Here is a 12518-nt window from a genome sequence, read left to right as displayed (position 1 = left end):
GGGCAGTAGAGAGTTATTTAAAGGTTAAAAATGGAGGTGAGATGGGTTAGCAGATTCTAAAATAGTATTATTAAAAGACAATAAGATTAATTTAGAATAGTAGCTGTGGGGTAGAAAAACAGGTAATATGAATTAGAACTGAACTGAACTGAGAGATAGAACCAGAGAATTTGGGCCGCAGGATTGTTCAAATACCAACATTTTTATGAAATCACTTATTTCCCCTGTAATGGATCAGTTGTGCTTCTGTGTTCCCATTTATGGACTTAAATCCCTGTGTAGTAATTACTCATATCTGCCGTATGTTTTGGACAGTTATTTAATTATCTGTCTTCTACTAGTATTGTAAGTTCCTTGAAAGCAAGAACCTTATCTTTTTTTGTATTTTGTGTGTCTTCCTACTTTATACGCTTTTCATATACACTGCATTAAGTACTCAATAAATGTTTGTGGGTTTTTTTTTTCAGTTATGACACAATTAATTAGTCATTTTATTGCGGAAAGATTCTTAGAGATTCATTTAGTCCAACTCCATCATTTTACAGTTGAGAAAACTGAAATCTTAGGGGTTAAATGATTGCTTAGAGCCTCTACCCTCCTAACATTTTTGTTTTCCCTATAAATTATTAAATAAAAGATTAATAAATTAACACAACTAACTGAGAACCTCATCATCCTGACAGAGCCCCTTTTTTTGTAAATACGTTTCAGAGCACTCAGTCTTCTTGCTCAGGAAGAAATGTTAACCTTTGTCATTCTCTGACTGAACTACTGCCAAGACTCTTTAGCCTCCTATAATCATCCACACCCTGTAATTTGGTGTTCTTTTTACATGATGGGAGCCTTGTTTCAGTGTGCTCATCCTCTCTTTTAGGGGACAAGTTGTTCATTGCAGGATAAGAGAATATTAATAACTTCATACATCCAATAGTCAGAACCTCTGCCCCCTGAAAGCATCTGTTTGGCTTTATCATGGTAGCAGTATGTGACCCAGTTCCTTAAGCACGTGAAGAACATGTGAACCAAAATGTTGAACCTCCATTTGGCTGATAGAACTGTATTTGGAAATTGTCCAGAATCCAGTATGGATCATTAATAAGTTTAAAGTGTTAATAATTACAGGCCAGTTATTTGGTCTGATAGTTGTGCTCTTGCTGAAATTAGGGAGCTGTATTTGGAGAATTCAACATTATCTCACTATTCTTCAAGATGGGACCATGTTATCATACCTGGGACTTCTACTGAATTTATACCTTCTCCACTTTTTTTGGCTTTGTTTCAGACAAAGGTGGGGGTACATTTTTCTAAGAGAATGTTCCCAGCATGATTCATTATTATTAGAATTCATCTCGTTTTGTATGCCTACTCCAGATTTTTCCCTTGTCAGACAAAATTATGTGTTTGATTTCTTTCTTGCATAGTGGATAGACCAGACGGGTGCAGCCTCACAGAAGAAGACTTTCCATCCAGCAGGATCAGAACTAGAGTTCAGCTCATGTCGGCATCAGTTTCGAATCCAGGACCAAGAATTTCAGGAAGGCTTTGATGGTGGCTGGTGCCTCTCTATGCATCAGCCTTGGGCTTCTCTGCTTGTCCGAGGGATTAAAAGGTAAGGACAGAAGTGAATTTTGACAGTGAAAGATTTTACATAAATTTGTTTCAGCTTTATGGATTGGGATTCTTCTTCCCAGCCTAGCAATGATTTATAATACTCTTCAGCACATAGAACTTTAAGCAGTGTATTCTTGCATGTTATGGACTTTTTTTTTAACTGAATAGCTTAAAAGAAACTGAGTTTAGAAAGATGACAGATCCTAATCAAAACAAAGAATAGAATGTAAGTTTTTTCTTCTTTGGAAGGAAGTTTATTAAGAAAACTTCTCTTGCCTTTGCCTTTGTAATATAGCACTCAGCAACCTTAATGATTTGATCCTATTGGAAATTCAAAGTTCTTATGCCTATTAATTTTTAAAAGTCACTAGCCTAATTATGACTTTGTTTTTCTATCTATACATCTATCTTTTAATATGAATAACCATATTGAGAAGCTGTTTTACCACAAATTCCTTTTCTACAAAAAGTGGGGAGGAGTAGTGAGGATAAGTAGAGGTATTGTAAAGTTGTTTAACATGTGAGTAATGGTGATAGCTTACTCTTCCATGATTTCATATATTTTCTCTGGGTTCAACTGTTCCCTTTGCTTTTGTAAATGTAAACAGAAAATTGATAAATACAGAAAAGGAGCTAGAAAAAGAAAGATCATCTATAATTCCACTGCCTAGAAACAGCTATTGTTATAATTTTGGAGTGTTTGTTTAAATTCTTTATCCTTTGCAAATTGTTGTACAGTGAGGTCATAATATGTATATATATGTTTATGGTTTTCTTCATTCACTTACTATTACATGTTCATTCTCCCTTGTTTTCCCAGTTTTATTGAGATATAATGGACATAAAACATCGTCAGAGTGTGCAATGTAATGATTATATATATATGTATATTTTGCAAAATGATCACCACAATATGTTTGTCTTAAACCCATCACCTTGCATCGTTACAGATTTTTTTGTTTCTTGTGATGAGAACTTTTAAGACCTACTCTCTTAGAAACTTTCAAATATGCAATACAGTATTATCAACTATAGTCACTGTGCTGTACATTACATCCCCAGGATTTATCTTATAATTAAAAGTTTGTACCTTGTGACTGCCTTCACTCAGTCTATCACTGTATTTATGAGTTTGCTATTTTCAGAGTCTACATGTAAAGTAAGATGGTAAAATATTTATCTTTCTCTGTCTGACTTACTTAGCATAATGCTTCAAGGTTGGTCCATATTGTTGCAAGTGTAAGACTTCGTTTTCTTTTATGGCTGAATAATCTTCATCCATCCATTGATGGACATTTACATTGTCCCCACGTCTTGGCTGTTGTAAATAATACTGCAGTGAGTGTGAGGATACAAATACCTATTTTTTCCTTCTTGTTTTATCTGTTAGAATTTCATATCCCTGGCAGTGTCCTAACTCATCACAATAATAATGCCTTATATTTAAATACAATTTTAGACTTTTCAAAACAGTAGATGTATTGAAGTAGCTCAGCCCAGTATTATTACAGTCTTAAACACTTAAGCAGGCAAAGGTAAAGTATTGGATTGACCAAAAAATGTGTTTGGATTTTTCCATAACATGTTATGAAAAACCGGAATGAGGACTTCCCTAGTGGTCTAGTGGTTAAGAGTCCACCTTGCAATGCAAGGGACTGGGGTTCCATCGCTGGTCAAGATCCCACATGCCGTGAGGCAGCTAAGCCTGTGTACTGCAACTGGAGAGCCCACGAGCCTCGAGTGAAGAAGCCTGGGCACTCTAGAGCCTGTGCTGCATAACAAGAGAAGCCCACACACTGCAACTAGAGATAAGCCCACATGCTGCCATGTAGAGCCTGCGCACTGCAGCAAAGATCCAGTACAGCCAAAAATTAAAAAAAAAAACAAAAAACCCAGACAAACATTTTGACCGACCCAATAGCTTGCTCTGAATTGCAAAGCCTAGTTAGTGGCAGATATGGAACTAGAGTTCTGGTTTTCAAAGTGCTGTTTCCACTCTTACTTTGTAAGCTTCAGTCATTTCTCTGCTTTCTTGAAAGAAAATTATTGTCGGAATTTAGGGACAATCATTTCAACTTTAGTGTTTTCCATGGTTAGCTGTGATTTACCTCCTTGTGAAGGTGCATTACCATTTTTCTCCCTTCATGAAAGTCTGGCTTTCTTGCTTTGCCTCCTAAATGTTCCATAATCCATGTACGTAGTGGCATCACAAGTGCATGTGAATCTGCTGCTGCTCTAGGGCACCTGGGCCCTCAGATATGTGTTCTTCTCGTTCAGTTCTCTGCAGTTGAGGTGTCTTCCTTTCCCAAAGTAGAATATGAAACAGCTTGCTTTTTGCTGAGGGAATCAGAATGTTTATATTGCTCTCATCCTATTTTGGATCTGTGTTACCCACATTTTCCCACTGAGAAGAACAGGATGAACAGCATCCAACCCACAGTCACTAATCCCACGGAAACAAAGTGGGTGGTTCTGCCACATTTGTGAGACTGTTTTCCCAGTATCCCTTGGGATCATTTGGCGTAGAGGGAAGAAATATATTGATACAGTCTCCACTTATTGGGTATCCACCACGTGCCTGGTACTCTTCCAATTCATCTATATTAGAAAACTAAGGATAAGAGAATTTCTGTTTCCCATTGTAAGGCAAATATAATAGGGTTATATTATCAGGCTACTTTATTTTGTCTTGTAGAAACTAAAGGAGACACATCTTTTTGTAATCCTTAGAAAGTAGACAGCTGTTAACATTCTCTTGATTGCATTTTGTTATTCCACTTAAAGATTCTTTCAAATTAGTCAACAGGTTATTTAATTATCTACAAAGAATATAACCCTTTATAAAATACTTAAAAAATATAAATGAATGTGGTTGCAGTTTAAAGACGATAGCATTTTTATCTAGTTAAACTTTTTTTTTTTTTTTTTTTTTAGTTAAACTTTTAAATAGTAACTATGAAAGTACTATTCTTGAGGAGTTATGTGTAGGTGAGGATTTTTCTGTCAGGTTGGAGAATGATGAACAAATCTTTCATGACTCAAAGGCAAGGATTTTAATTTTTGTGGTACAACTCGGATGCTTTGAAAACAGAAGATTTGGATCGTGGAGGTCCAAAGGCTGGTGAAAGCTTCATTTCTGAGTTACAGAGATAGGTAAAAAATAGGAACTGAGAGAGATGAATTGTGTTTGTTCTAATGAAAGGGAAAACTAGGGAACAGGGTTCATATTCAAGTGAAAGGTATTATAGAAGAAATTTTTTTTTCTACCAAAAACACCCCTCTTGGTGAGATATCGTCTGTAGATCTCTTGGCTCACCTGGATAATTTGCTGTATGTTAATGAGATCCTCCTGGAGAATGAAATAGCAACCTGCTCCAGTATTCTTGTCTGGAGAAGCCCATGGACAGAGGACCCTGGTGGGCTACAGTCCATGGGGTTGCAGAGTCGGACATGCCTGAGTGACTTAGCTCGCATATGTGAGATCCTCTATGGGAGGAGGACTCTACAGTTATTAGCTAGATCATGGCAATAGTTTTTTTAGGCAAAAATGTCCATGTACCAGTCCTCGACATACTGGGAACCAAAGCATCACTACGTTTTTTTAGTAGACACTAGCATTTAGATTCTTCCCACTGAATTTGTATTTGTTTAAGGGTGGAGGGCAGAAGTTGGTACACCCCTCACAGAGGACGACTTTGGATAGCAGCCACAGCAAAAAGACCCTCTCCTCAAGAAGTCTCAGAACTCCAGACTACTTACCTCCTCCTCCGTGGGAAAGGTAACAGCCACATACTCTTCTAATTTCAGTTTTACTTTGTGGAGAGAAGTCATTGACGTTCATCTTCTTTCACTTCCTTCTTCCTGTGGCTTTTTTTGGGGTTTTTTTGGCTGAAAGGGATTTTAAACTTTGTGTGTGCTTGTGGCAAATCATGGACAGCTATTCAAAGCATTAAGTCCCCAAACAAGACAAATAAAAATCTCAGTTCCCAGTGCCAGAAATCAACCAACTAGTCTTAATTTTTTACATTTTTTGTTATTATGAGAGTAAAATAACTACTGTAAATTTGGGGATCTTTAGATTGAGAAGAACAACCACAAATAAGACCTTTTTTCATTGGGAGTGACTCAAATAGACATCTGCTGTTGGATTTGGGCAGATCAAAGTTTGTTGACTTCAGCAGTGAGTTTTGAGAATCACTGCAAGCACTCTCAGTTTATATCCTAAAAAACACTTCTGACCATTGAGTGTCTTGGTTTTGTTCCCCTGATTCAATGCATATAGTAGTTTTGAAGGTAAATGAGAGAATAATTACAGAACCACCTTTAAAGTTTAAGAAATCAAGCTTTAGGAATCAGAAGTGCATGTTTCCTTAAAAAGAACTTTTTGTTTAAAGAACTTTTGGGTTCTTTAAACTTTGTATTCTGACATTCTTATGTTTTTTTACTACTTTTTTATAGTTTCTCTCTTGACACCTCAAATTTCCGGAACCCAGCACTACCAAACTCTAGTCTGATCCAGTTGAGTATAATGGAATTGATGTGTTTGGAGTAAAGTTTTGGGTTCCCTGAACTTCGGTGGTTTGAGGCTTATCTTCCTATAGCTTAGGATGTGGATAGTGGACTAAGCCAGTTAACCAACTTTTTTGTTAAAATTCAAAGAATTGTGCTAGGAAACAAGCTTCATAGTTTTTCTTATGTCTACAAACAGATGATAGAGAAAATGATTTATTCAGAATTGAAAACAGATTTGTGAGTTCCAGGGTCACAAAGAAGGAAATTTGTATAATCCTTCTGTTACTCTTAATTTAGATGTGGAATTTCCCAATGACTATCCATCAGGCTGTCTTCTGGGCTGTGTGGACCTAATTGACTGCTTGTCCCAGAAGCAGTTTAAGGATCAGGTGAGTAAAGAATATTTCTTTTGGACAGATGCTTGATTTGCCAGGATAGCTGTCCCATAGATTGTTCAACTCAGAGTGTCCTGTATATGGTAAGGAGCTAGAAACTGAATTTAGACATGTGAGGAGAATCTCCTAAGGAGGAAATACTGGAGAGAGAAGACCACAGCAGAAGCAAACAAGCAAACAAAAAACATAGTGATGATGCTTTGGTTCCTAGTATGTGGAGGACCGGTACATGTACATTTCTGCCTATAAAGCTACTGCCACCATCTAACTAATAACTGTAGAGTCCTTCTCCCTTAATAAAGCTTTCCTGTTCTTGGGGAAGAAACTGTTCATTATTCCTTGAATTATTTCAGTTAGATGGTGGGAATGGTAGATTTTGTAATTACTTACTCTGAAACATTTGGTCCAGACTAGAGAATTCATGAAAGACATGTATGTTTGAACTCTGATTGCCTGGACCATGCCATCTTTGGGTATGTTTGTGTTTGTATGTGCATCTTGTATGTATTTTTATTTATTTTGATTGCTAAAGATTTCCAGGTGGCTCAGTGGAAGAATCCGCCTGCCAATGTAGGAGATGCATGTTCAGTCCCTGGATTGGCAAGAGCCCCTGGAGAAAGAAATGGCAACCCATTCTGGTATTTTGCCTGAGAAATCCTCTGACAGAGGAGCCTGGGGTTGCCGAGTCGGACACGACCGAGCAGAAAGCACCGAGTATGGTTTTGAACAGCAGAGGGAGCTGAAGGACTTTAGCTTAATTGGAAAACTCTTGAAATTTAGATCCTTATGTTAAGACTCAAGACTAGTAGGAATCCAAAATGGGAAAGTCCCATCCTTAAAGCCTGAAGAGTCTTACCTAACAGTATGATTTTCCTGTTTTTTGAAACAGTTACGTTATGCAGTAGGGGTTCCACCACTGTGCTTAAGAATATGTTCTTCATCTTTTCTCAGTTAATTCTTTGTTTTTCAGAAACTCTTAATTGCCTTTCATTACTACCATTAGTGTCTGTTTAAAAAAAAGAAGAAAAACCAAGGACTTTCCTGGTGGTCCAGTGGCTGATACTCCAAATTCCCAATGTGGAAAGCACAGGTTTGATCCCTGGTCAAGGAACTGTACCCCATGTGCCACAGCTAAGACCCAGAGCAGCCAAATAAATTAAAAAAAAAAAACTGTTCTCATCCATCTCATTTTCTCTATTCGTTCCTCACAGGCTTTAGCCAATAGTTATTATCCCTCTAGTTTTCTGTCTTTCAGTTTCTTCTGGATTGCCTCCTCAAGCCCTTTTCTGATTACTTTGTGTTTGTGAGTACAATGCTTTCATTCGGTATGAATTTTGACTCTGGCCCTTTTGTTTTGCCCTTAGCACCTGATCTAGACCTAGGCAAAACTGCAGATACATGGAGGCCATTTGTCTCCCACACCTTTGTGCCTGTTCTATCTATCTATGGACGTTTTGCCCAGTTTTTTCAGTGTCTTCTTTCCTCTCCTCTTCTCCCTTTTTCCTTTTTTTATTCTAAAAATAATAATTGTAAAAATCCCTTATGTTGATGTAGACTTTACAGTTTTAGAGATCATGAAGAGCTTACTATCACTTGATATATCATATTTTCTTTGTAGAATAGCTGCATTCTCAAAGAGAACACAGGAGCATCTGGCCCCGTGTGTGGTGGGTTTTGGCCAGGGGCCTTCCTTTATTATCTCATTTGTTGATCAGGCAGACCACCACTTGATTCAAGGTCAAATGAATTCAATTTCTAGGCAGTTAACCAGTCTTCTTTCTGCCACAAATTTGTGTTGAGAAGGGTAGGAGGCTGTAATCCTAGTCTGTAGGGTACCACAAGGTTTATGGAGATTAGAAACTCAGTTAACAGAATAAATCTTTTTGGTTTCTCAAGAATTTCTCTATTTCAGTCAGCATGGTACCCCTCCTTGAGCTTATTTTCTGTCTTATCCTGAGGATGATGAGGACAGCACCCAGAAGTGTGTGCTCCATGTGTACCCAGCTGGGGGTCCTGGCAACTCTTTATGAATTTTCCTGATATGTATGACATTAGAGTATCCCCAAATGCCAAAAGCCACAAGACTTCCATCAAACAGGAGCCCCATATCTGTTTTCCCTATGGTCAGCTTTGCTGTGGCTTTTCCCCATTGTGTGTTTTTTTTTCCCCCTTCTGTTTTTGAGAGTAGCACATGAATGTGTCCAGAATTGGTAATAGCTCTTTTAGGGGATTATTTATTGGATAAGGCTCTTACCACTTTCAAAGGTTGCAGCCATGATATTTGGCTGTTTTGGAAAATGTCCCAAGCACCTTTGGTCATCTACCCGTTTCTGTTTGAGTTAGGGTTCTGTGATGTAAGAATTGTGATTGCTTAGTCTGTTTTACTAATGTTATTCTCATTTTTTCAAGAATGAGTTGAGAGTTTAGGAATAATAGCATTTCCCAAACTATTCCATGGCATAGGTGTTCTCTAGGGGAAAAAGCAGGGAGAAGTAAGGGGTTTCTGTGGATGCATAGAAAATTTATGCAGATTTGGAAAATTTCTTTGGATTTAATAAATTTGTTTGCTGCAGAATTTCTCAGAGCCCTTAATGTGCTCGTGTCCATTATGACTCTCTGAAGTAATTCTCTGATTTATTTGGTCAATATAGTGTACAGTGTTCTTATTTGACCATAACCCCACCCCCTGCCACCCCCACATATTTACATACCAGTATCTTGTGGTAGATACAGTTAGCAAGTGCAGGTCTAAATACGTTTGAGGTTTTTTTTTTTTTTTTTTTTTTTTTTTTTTTTTTTTTCGTTTGAGGTTTTTTTTTGTCCTCATAGATCAGCTTACTGAGGGACAATAATCCAGGAAATAGTTTCTTGACCTATGTCTTCTTTCTGCATCTTCACACTCATTCCTCATTACCAAACTGAATTGCATTTTCTTTGAAAACCTGTGTAGATCTAGTAATTTTTATTTCAACTGAAACTAGTCTCCTATGTGACTTGGGACCATATTTTACTTCTCCATCTTGTTCCTAAATTCTTCCGTCCCCAAAGGAAGTCAGTAATTTACTTCCTGAGCTTTCATTCTTGGCCTTTCTTTGATAAGTTAAAATACACTATTTTGGGCATAGTATGATTATTTAGTTCCTTAAAAGAAATAACAGAAAAGGTTTTATTGGTGGTTGTTTAAAATCAAGTGCTACACTATAAGTGGCTTTAAAAATATGTGCTTAAAATGCTTTCCCCTGAGCTAAGAACTCGTCTTCCTTTTATCTTCTAAAAGTAGTATGGCTGGCATGGCTGATTTGTGCCAGGAAAAAAATCCTGTTAGACTGTCGGTCGTCATGAGTAACGGCCACGGGTCAACCTAACCAAGTTAGGAGCGATGCAGAAAAGGCTGTAGCCTCAACTCAGGAAAGAAAGATAGGTGAGAGCAGTCTAGTTAAAACTTCTGTATTCCCCTGGAAGCAGCCCATGCCTTGCCAGGGTTTTATCTGCCAGCAGCAGATGTCAGCTCTCAAAAACAGCAGGGAGGATGTTGACTGCAACAATGCATCAAGGCTGTGGTTTGTAACCTCAATAGTAAGGCAGTTAAAACCTTTTTTTTTTCTTTTTTAACAAAGACATTTTGATTGCCAAATCCATAACCATTAGCAGCTGTGGTTTGAACAGTTCTCTAGACCTAACAAGTTTTCAAACAGAAAGTTGAGTTGGAGGCTTTTGTTTCTCTTGTCTGTCTTGTGTTTGTGCTATTTATATCTCTGCCTTCAATAGAAAATCTGATTTGTCTGAAATCTCCGAGGTCATTGATTATTCTACTTCTGTACTGAATCCATTCCTCTCCTGGTAGCTTACTGACTTTTCAATCCATTTAATCTTAAGGCTTTTGTGATAGCCAAGATCCTGTATTTAAAGAATTAATTCTGGACCAGTTCTACTGCTGGGTTTCTACAAATTGATATCAAAGTAAGTACTGTTTTCCAGTGGGGAAAAGAGTCTTACTTGTTCCATTTTCTGTAAGAGTATCCATATGATACAGATCTTCAGGAAGATTCCATATATCACTTCATGTGTGGAAACCATCAGCTTCTATCACCAAAGGGTTGTCTATAAGACTTGAGAGGTGAGAAATTAAGTAGTAGTCAATATTCAAACCAGGCATTGGCATTGAAAAATGCAAAATCCTCGAATTCTCTTTTAAATTATTTGAAAGTGTTTTCTCTGTTTTACTAAGAAAACCTGCCAGTTCATGGGCCTAGAATGTATGGTTTCTAAGGCATCTTGAGGGCTGCCTCTGAGCCCCAACAAAGAGGGGAGCTGTATCTGCAACGACTAGCCCAGTCAGCCGTAGGCAATTTTTTAAGATCTCAACTCACTTGAGGGAGACAGGGAATGTATTTGCAGAGTTCTCATGAAGACTAGAACATTTCCTTGAGTTTCTAGGTCAGAACAGACTGTCATTTGAGTTGTTTGCAACCTGGGTATCAAGTGCCCACTTGATGAGGTGAGGACAACCATGTACATTTTAATATAATCCAGGAAGCATTATGCTTCCTGTTGTACTTATCCTGAAGAGAAGAAGGGGATATGAACACTTTTCTGTGCATTTATATGAATTCTTTAATGTTTATCTTTTCATCTGAAAATGAACATATAATTCTTAAGATTTTCTTTATAATTTATACATTAATCAATGCTTGAGTGCCTTTGTTTTAGGCACTAAGAGAAACAAAAAGGTGAATCAGCCATGGGGTCTGTTCTCAGAATGTTTGAAAGACCACCAGGTAGATAAGATACATCTACAACCAGATTTGTAAACAACCAAATAACAAAATAGAAAGCAAAGATAACTGTCTTAAGAGAAGTAAAGACTGCCTCTGAGGAATTTAAAGGAGGGATAGGTTGCTTCCAGCTGGGAGGAGGACTTGATTAGGAATGTGACTTCTTTTTAGTTTTTCCCATGGGGACTCAGTATTTCTTCAGAATAAACTCTAAGAAGTAGAACTTAGAGTCTGAGGTACATACATTTAAAAGTTGTGACAAACTGCTAAGTTACCATTCTTTTTTCTTTTAAGTTACCACTCTTAAAGAAAAATCTAATCTAAAATTCTGCCAATGGTGTGAGTCTTTCCTATACCAATACCCTAACCAAAATGGATTATTAATAGTCAATTTAATGTCTGCTAATAAAGTGGGTGAAAACCATATTTTGTTATTTTCATTCAATTTTCCTGACCATTTGGTGACGTTTATCATCTTTTCAAATATTTACTTTCAAATATTTACCACCAGGGCTTCCCTGGTGGCTCAGATGATAAAGAATCCACATTCAATGCGGGAGACCTGAGTTTGATCCCTGGGTTGGGAAGATCCCCTAGAGAAGGACATGGTAGCCCACTCCAGTATTCTTGCCTGGAGAATCCCTGTGGACAGAGGAGCCTAGTGGGCTGCAGTCCGTGGGGTTGCAAAGAGTCAGACACGATTGAGCGGTTAAACACAAGCGTACAATCATCTTTTCAAATATTTACTGGCCACTTACATATTTTTATTGAAGAATAGTTGATTTGTGATGTATTAATTTTGGCTGTATAGCAGAGTGACTCAGTTAACACATGTATTTATTTATTCTTTTTAATATTCTTTTTCACTATGGCTCATGCCAGGATCGTAAATATAGTTTGCCTTGCTATACAGTAGGACCTTGTCGTTTATCCATTCTATATGTAGTAGTTTGTGTGTACTTCTAGTGTCTTCTTGTGTCTTCTTCCAGTCCATACCCCCTCCACCCTCCTTGCCTTTTGGCAACCACAAGTATGTCTGTGTGTCTGTTTTGTAGATAGGTTCATTTGTGGCGTATTTTAGGTTCCACAAGTAATCCCTGGTAGCTTAGTCGGTAGAGAATCTGCCTGCAGTGCAGGAGACCTGGGTTCAATCCCTGGGTCAGGAAGATCCCCTGGAGAAGGAAATAGCAAACCACCCCTGTATCCTTGCCTGGAGAATCCCATG

General features: G+C 37.7%; 1 protein-coding gene across 8 annotated transcripts in view; it reads left to right on the top strand.

Moving 5' to 3' along the window:
• TRIP4 (thyroid hormone receptor interactor 4) overlaps nt 1-12518 on the top strand; it is a 49001-nt gene that overhangs the window by 19643 nt on the left and 16840 nt on the right. For 2 of the 8 annotated variants that reach the window (XM_081507352.1, XM_081507354.1), the window contains exons 9-11: nt 1422-1609; nt 5265-5389; nt 6421-6512. In XM_081507352.1, the coding sequence (XP_081363478.1) occupies nt 1422-1609; nt 5265-5389; nt 6421-6512 (405 nt within the window). Of the gene's footprint in view, nt 1-1421; nt 1610-5264; nt 5390-6420; nt 10479-12518 lie in introns of all 8 variants that reach the window. The other 6 variants (XR_014058831.1, XR_014058832.1, XR_014058830.1 and 3 more) reach the window with 6 other exon arrangements.

Source organism: Giraffa tippelskirchi, chromosome 7 (assembly GCF_054371585.1).
Source record: "Giraffa tippelskirchi isolate mGirTip1 chromosome 7, T2T-mGirTip1v1.2.pri, whole genome shotgun sequence".
Classification (NCBI taxonomy): Eukaryota; Metazoa; Chordata; class Mammalia; order Artiodactyla; family Giraffidae; genus Giraffa; species Giraffa tippelskirchi.
Note: the sequence above shows the minus strand (reverse complement) of the source record. Positions and strands in the feature narration are given on the sequence as shown.